The sequence below is a fragment of the Delphinus delphis genome, chromosome X (genome assembly GCF_949987515.2).
Source record: "Delphinus delphis chromosome X, mDelDel1.2, whole genome shotgun sequence".
Taxonomy (NCBI): Eukaryota; Metazoa; Chordata; class Mammalia; order Artiodactyla; family Delphinidae; genus Delphinus; species Delphinus delphis.
Genome location: NC_082704.1, coordinates 113,514,318 through 113,537,448, shown reverse-complemented (window position 1 = coordinate 113,537,448; position 23,131 = coordinate 113,514,318). Strand labels below are relative to the sequence as shown.

At 43.7% G+C, this 23,131-nt stretch overlaps 2 protein-coding genes across 2 annotated transcripts in view; one reads left to right on the top strand and one right to left on the bottom strand.

Moving 5' to 3' along the window:
- CLTRN (collectrin, amino acid transport regulator) overlaps positions 1-23,131 on the bottom strand; it is a 79,657-nt gene that overhangs the window by 49,836 nt on the left and 6,690 nt on the right. The gene's annotated exons all lie outside the window — the stretch shown is intronic.
- On the top strand, positions 1,781-22,904 carry CA5B (carbonic anhydrase 5B). Its single transcript, XM_060002082.1, is given in 7 exon segments — positions 1,781-2,580; positions 10,398-10,741; positions 13,774-13,854; positions 13,856-13,895; positions 16,327-16,391; positions 17,451-17,606; positions 22,710-22,904. Coding segments are annotated over 7 exon segments (1,023 nt in total). The 5' UTR covers positions 1,781-2,438.

Sequence of the window (23,131 nt, the reverse complement as noted above, 5' to 3'; positions counted from 1 at the left end):
TTGAGAAAATGTATTCTACATTTATACGTTCCAGGGTTCACCTGGGGCCTATTTAATAATGAGTATTCGTTTATTTGTAATGCTAAATTTTGCAGTTTATAGTCTAGGTGCAAATTCATAAACGTTTTTCTGATAAGCATCTTTCTTTCCGAAGCACATACCTGGACATTAATAATCTCACATATTGTTACACGTATTGTAGCCTAGCATTAGCTAAATTAAGTTTCTTTCTATTAGGATTTCCCTGGAACCCTCCTTGCCCCTGACCTTCCATGCTCCATTCCTTCCTTGGTTGCCTTTGACCATTCCTTCTCCATCTCTTGGCCTCCTTAATCACTCCATTTTGTTGGTCTCTATACACCTGTTACCCCTGGGGGGAGGGTATGTTCCTTCTCTCTCTAGCCTCACAACCTCTCTTGAGCACCAGAGCTGCACTGCCAACTCTCCCTAGACCTTTCCTCTCGCCTGCCCCCTTGGCACCTCCTTCTCTCTCTAGCCTCACAACCTCTGTTGAGCACCAGAGCTGCACTGCCAACTCTCCCTAGACCTTTCCTCTCGCCTGCCCCCTTGGCACCTCAAACCCAATAGAATTAGTAGTAAGAGCGCCATCTTTCCCTCCCCGCCAGCTCCTGTGCCGGGTTCTGTTTCTTTGTTCAGGGGTTCATCCTCGTTCTACCATGAGGTAGAATATTCTACCATACTTCCTCACTTGAATTACTGGAATTTCATTTCAAACTCCACATGCCCAAATCTGAGCTGCTGATTTCCCACCCAAAACCTTTTCCATACACAGTCTTCCCATCTCAGTTCGTGGCAAGTCCATCCTTGCAGTTGTTTAGGCCAAGCATCTGCCAGTCATCTCTGACTGCTTTCTTTCACATCTTACGGGCTGTATCCCCAAGATACATCCAGTACCCAGCCACTTCTCACCACGTCCACTGTGACATCCTTAGTTCCAGCCCCTGGATTATCCTGAATGGGCTCCCTGCTTCTTTCTTTCATCCTGGTCAGTTTCCAGTAGGGCACTGTGAATGAGCTTTTTAAAATGTAAATCAATTCACATTCCCACCAGCAGTGCAAGAGTGTTCCCTTTTCTCCACACCCTCTCCAGCATTTATTGTTTCTAGATTTTTTGATGATACAGCCACTATGGAGAACAGTATGGAGGTTCCTTAAAAAACTGCAAATAGAACTACCATATGACCCAGCAATCCCACTACTGGGCATATACCCCGAGAAAACCATGATTCAAAAAGAGTCATGTACCAAAATGTTCATTGCAGCTCTATTTACAATAGCCCGGAGATGGAAACAACCTAAGTGTCCATCATCGGATGAATGGATAAAGAAGATGTGGCACATATATACAATGGAATATTACTCAGCCATAAAAAGAGACGAAATTGAGCTATTTGTCATGAGGTGGGTAGACCTAGAGTCTGTCATACAGAGTGAAGTAAGTCAGAAAGAGAAAGACAAATACCGTATGCTAACACATATATATGGACTTTAAGAGGAAAAAAAAATGTCATGAAGAACCTAGGGGTAAGACAGGAATAAAGACACAGCCCTACTAGAGAATGGACTTGAGGATATGGGGAGGGGGAAGGGTAAGCTGTGACAAAGCGAGAGAGAGGCATGGACATATATACACTACCAAACGTAAGGTAGATAGCTAGTGGGAAGCAGCCGCATAGCACAGGGAGATCAGCTCGGTGCTTTGTGACCACGTAGAGGGGTGGGATTGGGAGGGTGGGAGGGAGGGAGACGCAAGAGGGAAGAGATATGGGAACATATGTATATGTATAACTGATTCACTTTGTTATAAAGCAGAAACTAACACACCATTGTAAAGCCATTATACTCCAATAAAGATGTAAAAAAAAAAAATGTAAATCAGAGTATGTCCCTCCTCTACTCCGAAAACTCCATTGTGTTCCCACTTCTCTTAGAACAGTGGTTCCCAATCAGAGGTGATTCCCCTTCTCCAGGGGACATCTGCAATGCCTGGAGACGTTTTTGGTTGTCACAAATGGAAGGAAGGTGCCACTGGTATCTAGTGGGTAGAGACCAAGGGCGCCGCTAAACAAGCTACAGTGCAAAGACTAGTCCTTTACAACAGAGTTATCTGGTCAAAATGTCAACAATGCCGAAGCTGAGAAACCCTGAGTTAGAGAAAGAGCCTTTACAATGGCCTACATGTCTCCGTGATATGGCATCCACTACCTCTGGACCTCACCTCCTACCACCCTCTGCCTGGTTCACTCCACCCCTGCTGTATTTACCTCCCCCTCCCGCATACTAATAATCTGAATGATGTTTTCCACGTGATCGGCCACCTCTGTTGTTTGCGACTTTTCTTCCTCTGTCCTCCTTTTGCTCTGGGTTATTAGGTTCCTTCAAGTTACTTGGGAGCTGATCAAGACTTCAAGCTAAAGATGGTGATGATGAGTCGCCTGAGGGTCATTCTTCAAGCCTCTCCATGCAATGCACAGTGGAGAAGGTTCCAGATTCCGAGGTCCATGCTAGCAAGGCCCTGCAGCCTCTACACCTGTACTTACAAAACCCGGAACCAAGCCTGTGAGTACATGGTTGCCTGGAGAGAGCAGAAGCCTGGTTGTTCCCTAACAGTCACATGTGTTGAGTGTCTGCAGCTCTGATGTCAGTAGCATTCCAGACTGGGATTAGATGCCTTGAGAACTGAGAGTCAGAACCCATTATTTCTCTGTTTGTTCAAATATGGAAAGCCTTTTTCTCCCCTAGCTTTATTGAGATATAACTGACCTAAGTCTAAGGTATACATCATGATGATTTGATACACGTACATACTGTGAAATGATTACCCCGGTGCCGTGTGGAAAGGTGTTTTCTTCACCAATTTTAACTTGTTAAAATGATGTCATGCAGAAATAGGTCAAAGAAGTCCTAAGTTTCAAATACTTTGAACCTGTTCTTTATTGTTTTTTGTTAGCAACCGTCTTTTTACTAAAATTGATCCACGGACTGCGAATTATTTCTGTGAGTCTGAACATTCTGGAATTTGCATATTCATGTTTGCAAGCAGTTCAGTAGCTTCATACTCTGGAATATTCCGTCCCTCGTTACAAATTGCAGAAGAGGTGCTTCTAGGTGACCAGCTCGCCAGTGTGAGCTCCGCTGTGAACCCAGCAGATCAAGTGAGGCAGCAGATGGTCCTCCCTGACACCACGGCGCTACTGCCATGGGCGTGGGTCGTCCTGTGCTGTCGGGGTGGACTGTGCACTGCAGATGCTGCATGGCATCCCTAAGTGTCCCCTGGGGGGCCAAGTAACCCTGGTACAGAACCCCTGAGATGATCGGAGAGGATAATGTGTGTGTTAGTGGAGACATAAGTTTAATGAAATGGTTAAGCATATATGCTAAGTAGTTACATATTCTCCACCATTCACAGTGAATTCACACAGAGTTTTCCAGTGTTGGTTTGCTTCCAGATTCTAGCTTTCTCAACTTTTCCTCCTTGGGTTTACTCTCTTTGACCCTGTTTTGCACATTACAAAAGGGATTTATTAGTAATGCTAATCTAGCTAAATCTATTGCCTTGAAACTGCTTCATAAATATATTTTTACTGTAAGTTTGTTTCCTCCGATGTTGACTGTGTTCTCATTAAACTGAGCTGGTCTGAGTCATAATAAATTTCTGGTTGCTGGGTGCGGCTTCCTACCATCAGGCCCCCATCCTACACGGACTGGCTTATTCTCAACACTGGCACTTTGCGGTCTAAGGCTTAAAATGGAAAAAAGTAGTCATATTTATCTAGTTACTAAATTTTGTGTGAGTGCTTTCCTTATTTTCTTGTTTGTTTATATATACAGAAAGTATTTGTTTTTATTTACAGAAAGATGGAAGTAAATCCAATATGCTCGTGTCTTTAGGATAGTTTGCTCCTTTTAGTGCTGACAGAACCCAGAAAGTATTGGCTTAGGGAGGTAGGGGCTTCTCTTGATTAATTTCCCACATCAGATGAAATGTTCTTGTTTGTAACTTACTAGAAGAAACAGGTCACAGTCACCGTTTGATTTTGGTTTTCGAATATTACTCTGTCCCTCCTTGTTTCCCCCAGGAGAATATTTGGTCTTTGCTGCCCTGGGCCACTGCGCATGTCCTATTTGTATATCCTGGTCCCTCACCTGTGTAGTTGTAAAGACGATACTCATTGATTCTGGAAGCTCAGTACCCCAGCGGAAGGCCCAATACACTTGTGACCCAGAGTGACGCAAGACCACTGAGGGTTAGTTAATGTGGAAAGTCCTTAGCTAGCGCCTGCCACACACTGAGAACTCGGCCTTGGCAGCGACCTCTAGTACCACAGTCGTTATCATCACCACCACCTTCATCACTGTCATATGCTCAGCACCTCCCTCAGATGTCTGACCATTGTTAGGATCCGGGAGCCGAGTAGGGAGTGACTGAAGGAGGAGGCTGCGGCGAATTTAGAAACAGCATTTCACTGGGGCCTGTGCCCTGTGCTCTGCCTTCACTCCGCACCATCCCTCTTCCCGAGGAATCACTGGCATCAACTCAAACTGCTGTTGGCTGTGATCTCAAGTGGCAGACAGTAAATGTTGACAGCCCTAACCCTGCAGACTGGTGATATGATAAAATAAAGATGAAAGCCTGCATCTATTACCCACGATGAAAATAAAATCACTTTCATTTCTTGTATCATCTAGTGAAATTTAGCCTAAATTTCTGTCACATAAAAAAGATTTAGGGTTTCCGGGCGGCGGGGACGGAGGTGGGCTTGGCGGGCCGCACGGCCTCGGGGCCGGAGCTCGGGTCCCCCGCCCGCCCCAGCGCCCGCCGCAGGCCGAGCCCCGCGCCCCGCGCCTCCATCCTGGGTCGCGGTGGTCGGAGGTGCGCCCGGGTCCGCGGGACAGGCGGGCGCAGAGGTCGTTTGTGTTTGAGGGGGCGGGGCTGCGGCGAGGTTCCGGCGCCTCCGCGGAGCACCTCGGGTCTGGGGCTGGGGGCGCCCGCGGCTTGCTATGCTCTCCGCACCCTCCCGGCTCTGCAGCCTCGAGAACACGGCTAGGCAGCAGTAGTTTAATGGGGAGTTGGCCTGCTGGGAACTAGGGGCCTGCTGGGGTCTCAGTTCTTGGCTGGCCCCGGAACACGAGGTTGCCAGGCGTGTGACGGCAACAGGTAGCAGTGAGCCGCTGGTGCGGTGATGAGCAGGAAAGGAAGGACACTGGCTCTTGGCCTGTGAACCTAGGCAAGAACGACCAGCCAACACAATCCAGACCAAGGTCCGTGGGCCCAGCTCGGTCCTGTGCGGCTGGTCAGTGGAACAGACCTGCAGGTGTGGCTCTTGTCACTCTAGGACTGGCTTCGGGACAGATCCTGCTGATGAGCCCAGGGCACCGCCCTCAGCTCTCCAAGAGAGTGCGCCAGAGTGGAGCCAGGGCGGTGTGCAGCACTCAGCACGGCCGCCCTGCGTGTCCAGTCTGCTGGCAAGGGCAGTGGGGAGCCGGGGGAAGTCATGGCCTTGCGAATGTCCTCTGATGAAAAAGAACCTGCAGGCTTATAGAATAACTTTTGTGTGGAACGTTGGTGTGCTGAAAAGCAGTTCTGTGTGCCTTTCCCCCTTGGTGTGGATCAGCAGTGCTGAGGCAGCAGGCGTGACGCAGAAGTGTGAGCAGAGACCGTCTAGAATCCCCAAACTCCAGGGAAACTAGAGGTGACAGCCAGCCTAGTGAAGAGGCAGGAGGCGGGGGCGGGGGCGGCAGCCCAGCAGGCGCCCCTCGTCTCAGGGCCCTAATCCTGGCTCCAGCCGGGTGGTCAGGGGAGCTGCAAGGTCTTCTGGACGAGCAGAGCCCACAGTCCTGAGCTGTTCTTCTCTGTGTTTGGGTCATCTCCCCCCATCCAAGGGGAGAAATCTAGATGAGGTTTAAGAACTAGTGCTTTAAGAATGTGGATCTCATAGTTGAAACCTCGGAACACATGTCTTCAGCACAAGGTGTTAAAGTGAACGGAAGGATTCAACGCCTTTTTGAGGAGGGTGTCTCCATGTGGGCAGAACTAGAGAATAAATGGGTCTTGAATAAAAAAAAAACAACAAAAAAAGATTTAGGCATGAGATCTTAGACCATAGGGAAATAAGTTTAATAATATTAATTTTTAATTTAATGAAATATAAAGAATGTCATCTAGAATGGAAATGGTACAGATTTGTTATTATTCTATTGATTCTTAACGTTCATGATCTCCCTAGTTTTAGAAGTAAGAGGAACATTTATTTTTAGGACAAATCTCAGTAGAATAGCACTGTATAAAATGTAGCTACTAGCCCCATGTGTGTATTTACATGTAAATATATTCAAATTGTATGGCCACCCGTGGCTACCACTTACTATATTAGAAATTTCCATCATCAGAGAAACTTCTATTTGACAGGACAAGTCTATATTATAACTTAACTGTGTTAGAAAACTGTTCTATTATTTCTCCAATTCATTTTGAAGGACACTAATAAAGCCTGGAGAACGAGAGTATTCAAAAGCTTGTTTTGCAACGTCTTCACAGAGAATTCCGTTAATCCCCAGATAATATAGGCTGGGATACCCAGACTGTGTTGTCTTCCATTAATTTTCAAATAATCTTGAGAAACAGTGGACCCATTAGCCCTGTGGAATTACAGTAACGGCCTCAGGGGTATCTGCAGCTACAGTGAACTAACAGCCCTGAACTGACCACCAGGAAATGTGGGCCTTAGTCTCCTGCACTGGTAACTGCATGTGATGCTGTGGTTACCTGGGCTCAGCATGAAAGTGCCTTTTACAACCCTGATGCTCTAACAAGGCACTCTGTGATTATCCCCAACAAAGTCACATGGAGGGTCCCTGTGTATCCCATCACTGCAATAAGCCCTAGGCCTGCTAGGATGGTGTTCAATTTGACGAGGAAATAGCCCATCTCAAGAAAAAGGACAGTACAGGGCAAGGCACTGGAGAGAAAGCTAGTGATGGTATAGAGCAATAATGTCCAAAAGATACATAATGTGAGCCACATAGACACTCCTAAATTTTCTAACAGTCACACTAAGAAAGGGATAAAGAAACAGGTGAAATTAAGTTTAGTTATATACTTTAACTCACTATATCCAAAATATTATCACTGTAACATGTAATCAATATAAAGATTATTAGTGAGGTAGTTTACAGGATTTTCTCCTAAGTCTTCAAAGCCCAGTGAGGTATCCTACAGTTTCAGCACATCTCACTGACTGACCAAGGGGAGTAGCCTGGCAAGGTTCTGGAATAGCGTGGCAAGAGCAGAGCTTGGGAAGAATGAGGAGAAATAAAATTAGATGGGCGAGATGGGTTCCTACTAGGAAAACCTCGATGCTTGGATGCAGAAACTTGGACTTCACATAGTCTTTAACATGGGAACAACATGATGAAGGTGGTAATTTAGGAAAACTGATGGATGGCAAAACACAGTAGAGGGGAGTAAGAGAGGAGGAAAAGTGAGCAAGAGGACCTTTCCTTGAGGAAAAGTCTGTGGTACAGGGGCCTGAATGAGGCTGGTGGTCATGGGCTGGACAAAGAAGAGATAAACCTCAAAGATCCTTAAGGAGAAAACAATGCGGCGCTCAGTAGAGTAAAAGGAAATAAAGATAAAACGGGAATGACCCCTTCCCAGTAATGCTCTTTATCTTATACATTCAATCCACAAGCAGGGACTGAAAGCCAGCTCAGTTCTTCATGGGGATTGCAGAGCCCTGAGGGTGCAGAAAACTAAGCATATATGCATATACTTATCATCATACCCATGTAATAAACGATTTGAAGGAAAAGATCAGAATGCTATGATTAATAAAAAACAAGAGGGGATCGCATAAGAGGATAGGGAGGTGCGGAGGCGACACTTTTGCTGAAGACGTGACAAGCCAAGAAGAGGAGCCAGCCCTGAGCTGAATGAGGGGAGATTGATTTCTGAGAAGGAGCAGGAACTGAGGGGCTGAGACAGGAATGATCCCGAAAGACGGACACCCCCGAGGCTGGAGCTGAAGGTGGTACAAGCACAAAGTAAATCGAAGACAGGACCAGTCATGTAAACAGGAACTAAAGCTGAGCACATCCTCACTGTGGAATCTAAAGGGATTGTGTTGCTCTCAGTGTTACATTAGTGACACCTTCCTAACGACAGTGTGACGTCGTGCCCTTAAACCATGGCTGACAGAATCACTCTCTCTGTTTATTTCATTCTCCCCACATGAGAAGAAGCTGGAAACGCAGGCTCCGTTAGTCAGAACACGTAATCACCTTCCGACTTTGAGGGGAAGTCTGAGTAACCACCAAGAAATCATTTTAATCTGTATTTTGTTAAAATGCAGGAAGAGGAAGGGAGGAGAGAACAAAAATGTGAATTTATCATTAGCAAAACGAGCCCTGGGCAAAAGCTGGCTTCACGAAGGGGACAGTGACCAAGGGCTCCCTGGTGGGGGGATGCTCTGGGTTCCTAAAGGAGGAGGTGGGTGGGGGAAAGAAAACCTGGAAGCTGAACCTGTGAATAGAGGGGCATACAAATTGACGGGAGCGTTATGACCATACAAGAGCAGCTGAAGGAACAGGCCCAGTTTCCTTGGGCTGGTGTTTGTGTGGGTGAGAGAGTAGACTCTAGGCCATTTCCTGAATGAAGTGGGGGACGATTTGGGTGGAAGAGGGCATCGTCTTAGGGATCTGCTCTGTATTCCCTTCTCCCCTAGTCTCCTTACGAGACCCACACGAGCTGGTTTTGAAGGGCGTGAATGCTCAAACCCTCAGCCTCAGTCTGAGCATCTCAGAGCGGACAGTGTTGTCAGGTTTCTTTGTGCCGGCGGGCAGCTTTAAGACTGAATCATGGCTGTTCTCGGGGTTTCTGGAAGTTTTAAAATATCAAATTAAAAATTAATCAGTATGGCTGATTCATTTTGTTGTGCAGTGGAGGCTAACACAACATTGTAAAGCAACCATACGCCAATAAAAATTAATAAAAAAACAATTAAAAAATTAATCAAATACAGCTTTTTATCCCAACAATAGCATTTGGATAATCAATACTCAAAGGGCATATACCCAGTAGGGCGCTACAGGGCACGGAAAAAAGGGAGGGAGGTATGGCTCCTCCCTGCAAGGAACTTGCATTCTAATCTGATACCAATATGACTATTGTACCAATTCATATGCATTTTTCATTTTAGATTTCTGAAACAGAAAGTCCTCCTTCTCTAAAGTAAGTTCTTGTTGTTCAGAAGTTATTTTACACTAAGGGAGAAAACCCAAAACGTTGGGTTCAGACCTCTCTAGAGACGAGATTACCGCATTATATGAAAAAATTGAGCGGGGGGTGGGGAAAGGGAATGCCCTGAGTTTGCCTATTGCTTTCTGCTCTAGACCAAGATTTCTCAACCTTGGCATTAATGATATTTGGGGCCACGTAATTCTTTCCTGTGAAAGCCCAGCCTGTATACGTAGGATGTTTAGCTGCATCCCCAGCCTCTACCCACTAGATGTCAGTAGCACCCTCCTCCAGTTTTGACCACCGATAGAGTGTCTCCAGACATTGTCCAATGTCCCCCGGGGTCAGAATCGCTCCCTCCTTTGAGAACCACTGGTCCAGAAACTGCCTTGGAGCGCTCTGTGTCTATGCCGCTGGGGCACTTGTACCAAAAAATCGAAGGTTAAGATCCTGCTTTGGGCAGCTATCTCAGGAAGAGAACCGTCTCCTCTGTAAGAGGAAACCAGAGGCAAGCTTGTTTTTTACAAGTGGAGTGCCAGTGACCCTGCCATGCACAGGGGGGTTTGACTGGGCAGCAGCTGCCTTGTCACTTTCACCAATCCTCAGACTCATTCTCAGTGGTGGGGTGAGGTGCAGAGGGTCGTTGGTAATGATTTATCTTGATTCGTATTTTGTCCAGCTTTCCTGTTGGTCTCGGTTCTGCCCATCCGTGCTGATTCTAAAGGGCAGAGAGCTGGACCACCCGAATTATACATGTGGGTTCTATCCATCATGTGTGGATAGCTCTTTCTTTGTTGTAAGAAGTTTCCTGAGATTTATCAGGGACTTGCCACAAAGACCTGGCGCTCGACTCTTTGGTAGAAAAATCACCGTCAGTGATGTCATCAGCACCCGTGTGGGACAGAGTGTGCGTGTACACCTTAATATATACAGTGTCATAGCTATTCATGTGGCAGGACTCCAGGGACCTTAGCAATGCTAACATTCTATCCAGGCTTTGCAGGATGGCTGCCTAATCCTCACAGCTGGCTCACATAAGAGCTGAACCCAGCATACACGCTTACATGGGACCATATCATCCCCCCAGTGGGATTCCAGCTAGTGTCATCTCGAGGACAGCCCCCGATGTGCTTTCTCCTAGTGCACCCTCTCTGGGAGAGCGTGGACCTGGTCCCGGGGGGTGAGCGCCAGTCGCCCATCAACGTCCGGTGGAGGGACAGTGTCTACGATCCTGGCTTAGAACTGCTCACCATCTCTTACGACCCGACCACCTGCCTCCGCGTCTGGAATAACGGGTACTTTTTCCTCGTGGAACTTGAAGACTCTGCAGATAACTCAGGTGAGAGCCAGACCTGTCTGTGGTCTCATCTGGAGTTAAAGGGACAGTTTCATGTCAGCACAGGCCACATCGCAAGGCCTCCATGGGAGCGGGGACCTCTTTTGTTAGCAGTGGCACGGGACCCACCGGACTCTTTTTTTCGTTGTGTGATACACATAACATGAAATGTACTCTCTAAGCCTTTTTTTAAGTATATGGTTCAGTAGTATTAACTACATTCACACTGTTGTGCAACTGTCACCACCATCCATCCTCAGAACTCTGTACCCATTAAATAATAACTCCTTATTTTTCCCCACCCTCCAGCCCCTGGCAATGAACATTTTCCTTTTGTTTCTATGAATTTGACTTTTGGGTGCCTCACTTAAGTGGAATTATACAGTATTTGTCTTTTTATGACTGGATGATTTCACTGAGCATAATGTTTCCAGGTTCATCCGTATTGTAACATGTGTCAGAATTCCCTTCTTTTTGAAGGCAGAATAATATTCCATTGTATGTACAGCTAATCCGTAGACAACACAGAGGTCAGGGGCACCAACCCTCCACAAAGTTGAGAATCTGAGTATACCTCATAGCCAGCCCTCCATATCTGCATTCCTCCATATTCTCGGATTCATCCAGCTGGGGATCATGTAGTGCTGGAATATTTACTTTAGAAAAAAATCCACGTATTAGTGGACCCACGCAGTTCAAACCCATGTCGTTCAAGGGTCAGCTGTATATACCACATTTTGTTTATCCCTTCATCTGTTCGTGGACACTCGAGTGGCAGCCGCCGTTTGGCTATTGTGAATAATGCTGCTGTGAACATGGGTGTACGAATATCTTTTCAAGATGCTGTTTTCAATTCTTTTGGGTATATACCCAGAAGTGGGATTGCTGGATCCTCCTTGGACTTTTTTGAGTGTATGAAAAATGTCTCTTTTCATTTTTATGCACATTTCCATCTACTAGTATAAACAGTATTTCCTGTTAATACATATATCTCTGTGTATAGATTCTATAACTGATGTAGAAGATAGGGCGTGAAGTTAAAACTTCGCTAGAAATTTATTTTCTGTGTGTGTTGAATATGTGGTAATGTTCCTCTACTTGCTGACTTTACAAATAACTTTTATATTAAATAGCAATATTTAGTCAGATTTTAAATGATAAAATTGCAATACAGTTGAGCCTTGAACAACACAGGTTTGAAATGTTTAGGTCTATTTATACATGGGTTTTTAAAAAATAACTACATACTACAGTACTACACCATCCGCTGTTGCTCGAATCTACAGATGCGGAACCGAGGATAAGGAGAGCCAACTGTAAAGTTAAATATGCTGATTTTCAACTGCGAGGTGGTTGGCACCCCTAGCCCCTGCGTTGTTCAAGGGTCAACTGTACTGGGCAAAAGGCTAGTCGGGCAAGAAAAAGGCCTTTTATATTTGTGGTTACCCAATAACATGTATGTATTTTGTCATTCATTGATTTATTTATTCATTCAACATTTACTAAGTGCCAACCATGTGTCAGACATTGCACTGAGTGCTAGGAATAACAACTCGATTCTTGACCTCCCAGAGTTCAAAGTCTAGTGACAGAAGCACACATTAAATTAAAATGATAAAGCAAGTGTGATTTGAAGAAGGGTTTCTAAAAGTGCTGTGGGACCACAGAGGAGGGTGTGATGTAGACTGCTCAGAGGAGTCTACGATGATTCCACTAAGGAGGGGACATTTGTGTTGGGTATTGAAAGATGAAAAGGAGTTTGCCAAGAGGATTAGAAGGGCATCCAGACTGAAGGAAAACCATGTGCAGAAGCAGATGTTCAGAAAGTGGTCAAAACCCAAAGTGGCCAGAATGAGAATGTGTGTTGTGGGAAGAAGCGGGAAGATTGGTGATCATTGAAGATTAAGAGGGTAGGTGGAGGGCTTCCCTGGTGGCGCAGTGGTTAAGAATCCACCTGCCATTGCAGGGGACACGGGTTCGAGCCCTGGTCCGGGAAGATCCCACGTGCCATGAAGCAACTAAGCCTGTGCACCACAACTACGGAGCCTGTGCTCTAGAGCCGGTGAGCCACAACTACCGAGCCTGTGTGCCACAACTACTGAAGCCCACGCGCCTAGAGCCTGTGCTCCTCAACAAGAGAAGCCACCGCAGTGAGAAGCCCGCGCGCCACAATGAAGAGTGGCCCCCACTCACCTCAACTTGAGAAAGCCCGCGCGCAGCAACGAAGACCCAACACAGCCAAAAATAAATAAATAAAATAAAATTTAAAAAAATATATAGTTTTTAAAAAAGAGGGTAGGTGGAAGGCAGGCTTATGAGACACTGGTTATTTTTAAACAGAGTGGCATAGCATGATATCATCTAAATAATTGGTCAATTGCTTTATTTTTTGAGATTGACCCAGGCAACCGTGCAGGACAGCTTAATCCACATGGGAGACGGTGGGAGCCTAAATGAAGGCTGTGGCAGTCGAAAGAGAGAGAGCAAGTTTTAACAAGCATTTTTAAAATAAAATCAACAGAACTGGGAGACGAGAAGGCTTCAAAGTGAGGAGAAGGCAAAGTTAACCATGACCTTGAGGTGTCTCACTTGGGAGGCTCTGGGGATGGCAATGCCAGAAAGTTCATGAATGATGGACAAGGATAATTTGTAGGGAAGCATAGGGAGCATATAAGGAAATAAAATTTCTTCTTACAACTTTTCCCCTAATTTAATTTTAAATGTTACGTTACAAATAGAAAGAAACACATTTTAAGTGGTTACCCATCAAAAAAGAAATGTGTCTTCAACTCCTGTCCAATTCCCATAAGGAGAATCTATTTCTCTCAAGATAAGCATCTTCTCTCCTTTTGATGCAAATGGGTTTTGGATTTTAGTATTTCCTGCAAATCAAGATGGGAATGAACAAATGTTGATCCCTCACTGAAATGTTACTCACTTTACTATATAATTAAAAAAATTTTTCTCCCCAAATAAATCCCTTTATTCCAAAGTAATATTAATCCACATGGAATTAATTGCTGCTCCTGCATAAGTTTCTTCCTGTTCTTTATTTCTATCTCATTTTGCATCAGATTGTCATGTCTTTCCCAGTGGCTTTATTTTAGGTAGGGAAACATGTTTAAATAGTGTATGCTGAATAAGGCTGCTGAATTATTTTGGAGCAATCCTATATGGTCAGGCAGTACTTCTTTTAGTGGTGTTTCAACTGTACTTGGTACATCAGAATGCAATCCAATTTGAAAGCTTTGAGGATGCAGCAACTGGAGGAAGATGGTTTGGCTATGGTAGGAATATTTTTTAAACTATTTTTAAAAACCTTACCAAGTTTAAATGATGTGTTGTATTCTAGAATGAAAAGATAGAACATTAGAATATTGTTATTTACTTTAAGAATATGGGGATCAATACATTGGTAAGATAAACAATGCTTAAAATACAGGACTGTTAAGAATATATTTCAAATGGTATGAAACTGGGCTGTCCAATATGGTAGCCACAAGTCATGTGTGGCTGTTGAGCACCTGAAATGTGGCTACTGTACGTGAGGAAACGAATTTCAAATTTTGCTTCAGTTGATTGTCATTTAAATTTAGGAACTGACAATTCAGTTACTGGAAAACTTAAAAATGTTTGGGACAGCTTGGGTATGTTATCTACATTTTCAAGTGTAAAATATACAAATCAAGTATTTCTGATGAAAAGTTAGCATCCAAATTGATATGTGCTGTATGTATTAAATACACAACGTATTTTCAAGACTTAGTAACTTTTCACATTGATTATATGTTGAAATGACAATATTTTGAATATATTTGGTAAAATAAAATGTTTTCAAAATTAAGTTCACCTGTGTGTTTTTTGTTTTTTAACTTCTTCAATGGAGCTCCTAGAAGCTTTAAAATTACCTCTGTGGTTTGCATTACATTTCTGTTTTTAGGCACTGGTATAAAAGGATAAAAGCAAATAATACTAAATATCAGTTAAAATGTGAGATTTGATAAGAATGTATTTTAAATGGAGTAAAAAGATAAAGGCAAACAACTAAGGGAAATTCAGGAAAGGAACTAAACATTTAAGAGTGTGATGTGACTATACATTTGCTGAGTGCTTCATTTATCTCCCATAGAAGTCTCTGGTGGACCCTCATCTCCGTTTTTAGATGGAGAAAGTAAAGGTCAGTGAGGTTAAGTGCTTTCCTGCCAGGTCACTCAGCTAGCACCTGGAGAACTGGACTGGAGATCTGTGGACCATACTCTGCACAGCACCTCTGAGCTCCTGCAGGTTCCATAGGTACAGGCCTCCTGCAGGCTCCCTGCCTTAGTCCACTCTGGATGCTGAGTGTTTTAAGGATACCCAGGTTTTAGTCTAGTCAAGTATGGTAAGACACACAGACGTGGAAATGGCTATCATGAAGGAAGAATTTTATTATACTCACAAATACCTAAAAAGAGGAGACATGGCATGCCATGCATGGCCACATGGGGAAGTACCAGGGGTGGTCAGGAGGCAGAGAGGGCAGGGGAAGACATGGACAGAACCTTTGTTGTGGTTTCCATGGGAAGGAATGGGTGAGACAACATAAGCAGGCTTAGGATTGGCCACTTTGGATAATTTCAGCAGGCTCTGGGCATAGAGGCTTCCCCCAGTTGTCTGGTACGTGGCCCTGGGGTGACTAGGGCAGAGGAATAGTAGCTCAGAGTATTAAGAATCCCAAAAAGGAAGTCGTTGGGGTCTGAGCTCTGGATTGGTTGGTTTGTACATGAAAGGCATGCTCCCTGTTGTTTGTTCTCTCTAGCAATTGACTAACCTCGGGAGAGGTGATCCCTCTAGCATCAGCAAGGCCTCAGATATCAAAGCATCAAATATAGAAACTGGAAAACATAGCTATTGCACTGAAGCTCCTCAGGACTCAGGGGCCTGAACTGAAAGCTGGGCCTTACTACGCGCTGGCTTGCCCTGACAGCTTCAGCCTCCAGAGCCTCTGTGCGCCAAGCACCAGTGAGACCCAGAGGGGGAAGCTGATGGAGTAAGGGACACCTTTTCCTGCAGACTGTGGGTTCCAGCCTATCAGCAAACAGCCTGCTCATTTGTTTTGTATCTACTTTCACTCAGTGATGTTTATAACATTCTAAATTGTCAATTTAAGTGCAGTTCCAGTACTGTGGACTGTTTTTAGGTAATCACCAGGTATCTGACTTTATCTTATTTTTTAATAATATGTTTTATTTATTTATTTTCTAATTCATTTTTGGCTGAGTTGGGTCTTCGTCGCTGCGCGCAGGCTTTCTCTAGTTGCGGCGAGCGGGGGCTACTCTTCCTTGCAGTGCATGGGCTTCTCGTTGCGGTGGCTTCGCTTGTTGCGGAGCACGGGCTCTAGGCGCGCAGGCTTCAGTAGTTGTGACACGTGGGCCCTAGAGCGTGTGGACTTCAATAGTTGTGGGGCATGGGCTCAGTAGTTGCATGTGGGCTCTAGGGCGCGTGGGCTTCAATAGTTGTGGCTCACGGGCTCTAGCGTGCAGGCTCAGTAGTCGTGGCGCATGGGCTTAGTTGCTTCATGGCAGGTGGGATCTTCCCGGACCAGGGATCGAACCCATGTCCCCTGCATTGGCAGGCGGATTCCTAACCACTGCACCACCAGGGAAGTCCAGGTGTCTGATTTTAATTCACGTTCTATTACAATTCTAGAGTGAGATGTCAATTGTTTTTAATATTTTCTCATCTATTGTTCTTTAGCTAGGCAAATATCATAAAGAGCAACAGAAACTGGTGGATACTACGGCTTCAATTACGCATTAGGTAATTTTCCCCCCTAAATCACTTGAAATATATTTTATGTTTTAATCTCAGAGTGGAGACGCTAACATGGCACTTTGAAAGGGAAAATGTTAATTCACCTCAGTGTAATTCAGGCTCTCTTTGAAAGCTGCCCCTTAAGACAACTTGCCATTTATGATGCTTGTGTTGAGAGAGCCCCTGGCCCTGGGACACTTTGCAGAGGAGAGACATGATTCTGTTGGTGGGCACAGACGGCGGCTCTGGTTTGGCTGCCATGCCAATGAGCACTCAGAAACTCAGGAACATGAGTCCCCTCCTCTGCTCCCGACTGCTGCTCCTTCACAGTCCTGTGCAAACACTCAGGGAAGCCTTCTGGGCTCTAGCTACCCTCCCATAGGCAGGGGGCACAGAAAAGTCTGACAGAAACTTGGCTTGTCCAGCTTTACAGAACAATTACCCACATCCTTCAGGGTGGATACCTCTGTCCAGCCGTCAAGGTTAATTGTTCAATATTCAGAATCCCAGAGGGGCTGCTCTCTGCAAGTCTGTCTTCCCTCCCCTCCCTGCCTCTGTCTCCACCCTGCCCTCCCTCTCCATCTCCCTCCTTTTCCTCCTCCCTCCCCCACCCCCACTCCACCCCCATCTACTTTCCTCTCTCTCCCTCCCTGTTCCCCTCTGTCCCTCTCTCTGTCCAGTATCCTGTCTCCTCGTAATTTGCACTGCATTTTAGAAAGGTGAATTCTATTAATCTCTCTTGAAAAGGAAAAGCCTCCTTGTTTATGCACCAGCTACCACCTAATGCCTCCCAAAGAGTTCAGAGGACAGCACCTGCTACAAGCTCACTAGAACGAAGGGAGAAAATGGTTTTTGCTGTGTTCCCACTGAGGACTATCAGAAATACATGGTTAATTGCAGGAACAAAGCATGGGTATGATTCTGTCCTAAGGTGCCCAGAGGTACCTGGAGCTCATCTGGACCACTGCTGGTCCTCAGACTCCCCTAGAATCATCACCACATCATCTGATTCCTGAGTGGTTTTCAGCATAAAATGATAACTCGATGACCCCTTCTCTTGGCCAGGACATGCTTGTGGAATTTGGGTCATTCGACCCTTCCTGTCTGATGCCTACCTGCCCAGATTACTGGACCTACTCAGGGTCCCTGACTATCCCGCCACTCTCTGAGTCTGTCACTTGGATCATTAAGAAGCAGCCCATAGAGGTTGATCGTGATCAGGTACGTTCTTTCCACATTTCTATGTAAGGAAATTCTAGTCTGCCCCTTTAAAACAAGGCTGGGCTCAAACTTTGGCATCAGTTTTTAACATCTTGTAATGCTCATACATTTTTATTAAAATGCGCTAACATCTTGTGTTAATTTGGATATGAATTAGGAAATGCTTCAAATTAACTAGAGAGAAGAGGTAAAACTTAGGAAACATAAGCTTTTTACTTCCATATTTGACAATGACATATGTTTTATGCATTGTATATTTTATATATAAATACGAATCTCTGCATAAACAAGACCCTTTTAAAAGGAAGAATGAAGGCTGAAAATGGATGTGCTCAAATCCTGTAAAATCTTTAAGGGAATTTTGCTATGGAACCTCAGGATAAAAGCAGAACCCAACAATGTCTGTCCAGAAATTTTAAGTCAGTTGTTTTGACCCTGGAGTCTATTTTTTCCTTAGCAACTAAGTGGTGATTACTATGTTAATACACATATTCTATTTAATTCATAACATAACTGAACTGCAATAATATTTGCTTATGCTTGCTTTATGGGATTTTAATTAATCACAAAGCATTTTCACAAGAACAAAAGGTTCCAGAACCTTTTTTATGAAGCCAGGATAACTGACACCAACACCCACCAAAGATCAGACCAAAAAAAAAAAAAAAATGTACAGACTGGTATGTCTGAAGGATATGTTTTTTAAAAAGCTAAAAAGCTAAAATAGGGACTTCCCTGGCCGTCCAGTGGTTAAGACTCCACGCTCCCAATGCAGGGGCCATGGATTCGAGCCCTGGTTGGGGATCTAAGATCCCGAATGCTGCATGGCATGGCCAAAAAAAAAAGCTAAAATAATATTTTATAAACAGAAGCCAGCAGTACCTTAAAAGAAATATATACTTTGTGAGAACCTATTGTATAGCATAGGGAACTCTACTTAGTGCTCTGTGGTGACCTAACTGGGAAGGAAATCCAAAAAAGAGGGGATATATGTACACATATGGCTGATTCACGTTGCTGTAAAGCAGAAACTGACACAGCAGTGTAAGGCAACTATACTCCAATTAAAAAAAAAAAAAAAAAGGGACTTCCCTGGTGGTCCAGTGGTAAGAATCCACACTCCTAATGCAGGGGGCCCGGGTTCAATCCCTGGTCAGGGAACTAGATTCTGCATGCATGTGTTAACTAAGAGTTCAGATGCTACAACGAAGAGTCCACATTCCGCAACTGAAAAAAATGATCCCGCATGCCACAACTAAGACCCAGCACAGCCAAAAATAAATAATAAATTAAAAAAAAAAGAAATATATATTTTGTCCAAGTAGTAGTTATTCCAGTAATGCAAGGATGGTTCAATATTACGAATGATATTAATTCATCATATCAGTGAATCTAAATATATTTTAAAAATAATCATTTCCATAGATTCTTAAGAAGCAGTAGCAAAATTCAACATTCAGTTTTTTAAAAAATTTTCAATAAAATAGGAATGTATGGAGACTTCCCTAACTTGATAAAAGAGATTGATCTCAGTTCTAAAGTATATAGTATGCTTAATACGGAAAAGAGAATTACTATGTTAAATTTTAACTGAGTTATATTTTGGAAGTAGTCAATATAATTGGACCAGAAAAGAAAAAATAAATTAGAAAAACAACAAAAAGAACTACTGCAAAGATAACTGAGTAATTAGTGGAGTACAATATTAATTTCTAGAAATCAGTACACTGGACATGTATACATCACAATCAGTTAAAAGATATAATGGAGGGCTTCCCTGGTGGCTCAGTGGTTAAGAATCCGCCTGCTAATGCAGGGGACACGGGTTCAAGCCCTGGTCCGGGAAGATCCCACATGCCGCGGAGCAACTAAGCCCGAGCGCCACAACTACTGAGCCTGCGCTCTAGAGCCTGCGAGCCACAGCTACTGAAGACCGCACACCTAGAGCCCGTGCTCCACAACAAGAGAAGCCACTGCAATGAGAAGCCTGCGCACTGCAACAAGGAGTAGCCCCCGCTCGCCGCAGCTAGAGAAAGCCCACGCGCAGCAACAAAGACCCAATGCAGCCAAAAATAATAAGTAAATAAAATAAATGAATTTTTAAAAAAGATATAATGGAAGAAAGAATGCTATTTATAATGGAAAAAAATACAAAATACCTTGGAATCAGCTTAACAAGAAAACTTAAAACATTTCTAAAGGACACAAAAGACTTGAGTTGATAAAATTCATTCCATGTTATTGAATAGGAAGACATCATAGACACCTTTGATGTCAATTCTCCTTAAGTTGTTATTGGCCATGAATTGTTTATTCTTCATAAATTTGATGTAATCCCGATAAATATACCAATAGGATTTTTTAATATAAATTTATTAAAAAAATTTTTTTTTATTTTTGGCTACATTGGGTCTTCGTTGCTGCGCGCAGGCTTTCTCTAGTTGTGGCGAGCGGTGGCTACTCCTTGTTGCAGTGCGCAGGCTTCTCATTGCAGTGGCTTCTCTTGTTGCAGAGCATGGGCTCTAGGTACGTTGGCTTCAATAGTTGTGCCACGCGGGCTCAGTAGTTGTGGCTTGTGGGCTCTAGAGCACAGGCTCAGTAGTTGTGGCACATGGGCTTAGTTGCTCCGTGGCATGTGGGATCTTCCCAGACCAGGGCTTGAACCTGTGTCCCCTGCATTGGCAGGTGGATTCTAAACCACTGCACCACCAGGGAAGCCCATATGAATAGGATTTTAAAATAGGTATGCTACTTCTAACCTCATGTGGAAAAAGAAAAGTATAAATAAAGAGCCAGGGAAAATTGTGAAAGAGAAAATGAAAGATGATTAAATCAACCAAGTTATAAAGCCTCAATAGTTAAAATAGTGCTGTACTGGTACACACATAAAGAGATCAATCATAGGATGAAAACTGTAGATTCAGAAATATGTCCAAGTACATATGAGAATTTAGTTTATGATAAAGGTTGCATCTCAGCCCAGTGAAAGGGAAAGATGAGATTATTCAGTAAGAGCGATGGGGACAATCGAGCAGACATTTGGGGGTGAAAAGTTGGATTGACCATTCAAACCTTACACAAGAATATATTCCAGACATATTAAATGTTAAAAATACTGCCATAAAAGTACTAGGATAGGCATAGGAAAATCTTTTCGTACATCCAAATGGAGGAAGCTTTTCTAACCATAGATCAAAACCAGAAGTCACAGAGATAGCAACTGGTAAGGTAGACTACATAATTTAAAAAAAAAAATTCTGTGTCAGGCTTCCCTGGTGGCGCAGTGGTTGAGAGTCCGCCTGCCAGTGCAGGGGACACGGGTTCGTGCCCCAGTCCGGGAAGATCCCATGTGCCGTGGAGCGGCTGGGCCCGTGAGCCATGGCCGCCGAGCGTGCGCATCCGGAGCCTGTGCTCTGCAACGGGAACGGCCACAGCAGTAAGAGGCCCACGTACCGCAAAAAAAAAAAAAAAAAAAAAAAAATCTGTGTCATGAAAACCACCATAAACAAATGACAGAATACAGAGTTTGCTCATAAGCCTGGGCTTGGTGGCCTATACATTTATTCCACTACTATCCTTCATATTTAAAAATTGACATAACACTGAAAAATAAATAAATTAAATAAATAAATCAGAGGGTCAGTGGCCCATGTGAGGACTTTTCAAATGAAATTTCAACATAGAAAATTCAGTAAGAAAAAAATGTTAGCTGTCATCAATAATCCTAGTTGCCTACAATCTTACCACTAAGTGTTAATCATTGTTTGGATAAATCCTTCTGGTCTTTTACTTATACAGATACACATAAATCCTTCTGTTCTTTCATCTATATAAATATATACAATTTTTTGAACAAAATGGAATCATTCTGTACATGCCATTTTGTTGCTCTTTTCACTCGATGATGTGTGGAACATTTTATAGATAATAAACATTACCTTCAATATCATTTTTAATGGCTATATACTAGCCCATTTTATAGCTCTAATGAAATATATTATTGATACTTGGGCTATTTCTAATCTTTTGCAATTAGCCAAATAAAAATAAACCTGAACTACTCAGACACGTTCCTAATTAATGAGGGTATATGTGTGATTTGCAAGTACGGTCACTGTGTTGGGTGCTTGTCCCTGGCCTACTTGGCCTGAAGTCTTTAATCCAGACAAATCTTCCCATGCTTGCCTGCTGTGCCCTAGGCTGTCCTCTCTGTAGCTACAGTGTGCCTGATTGAGTGAGGAAAAATGCTACAAAGAGCTTTTCCAGCTGGCTTGAAGTCAAGTGTTCTATAACATGGTTGCTCAGAAAGCCAAGGGGCTACTGATTGATGCTACTGCCACACTGGAAAACAAGCCTTTGATTTGGGATCACTCCTTTTATACTGAGCTGCACTGTTCAGTACCTTAGCCACAAGACACGTGTGGGCATTTAAATTTAAGTATAAATACATTTAAATTGAAACTAAATTAAAAATTTAGTTCTTGGTCACAATGGCCACATTTCAAGTGCTCAGCAGCCAGCCATTTGTGGCCTGTGGCTGCTGTAATTAGGACCTTTCCTTCACCACGGAGAGTTCTATTGGACAGTGCTGGCAGGAGGCACCCCACTGCCTGTTAAGACCTCCACCTGCATTGCCTTGTCCGCAATGCCCAGGTGCGGTAAGCAATCAAGACTACGTTATGTTAAGGATTCAGTTAAATTTTGAAAAAACAAAACATTTTTGGCACTGTTACTATATGCATCAAGCCTTTTATTTATTATCCTGTAGCCTGGCTATTTTTGCCCATTTAAAGATGAGGTTTCTGAGAACCAAAGATGAAGTAACTTGGACTTGGCACATGGCTAATACGTGGGGGACAGGGCCTTTGATCGCCAGTCTTTGAATCCCAAGTGCCCCACTGGCTTCACCACGTCCTGCTACTCTCCTCACACAACATTTTATTCCCTGTCCAGCAGTGAAGGGATTCCTGCCCAGAAGTAAATTCTCCTTCTGTATCCAATTTTAGACAAATGTTTCAGGGTAGTAAAAATGAAAGTAATTTATTCATGAAGTAAAGCTGTTTTTCTATTGAAATTATTTATGCTTCCTGTTTCTGTTTCTAGCTTGAGCAATTTCAGACCCTGCTCTTCACTTCTGAGGGGGAGAAAGAGAAAAGAATGGTGGACAACTTCCGCCCCCTTCAGCCCCTAATGAACTGCACTGTCCGCTCATCCTTCCCTCACGACTATGTGCTGAACATACAAGCAAAACCCAAGTCGTCTACCAGCCAAGTGACCCCCTTAGACGCCATTATCTAGGTGGTATCTTGCTTAAATATATACTAGTTCTTTAAAAATTGTTAACTAGACTCTTCTAAATGCCTGCATTTAATAATTATGGATGTGCCTTTCTTGGTATGGCAGCGCTCCTTAGTCTTTGAGGGAAGCTCTTTGGTAAACAAATTCTTACTTTTATTGATAATGATGTTTATCATTAAGTACCAGCAAGAGACACAGATTTCTCTTATAGCAACCTGCTGGTAATT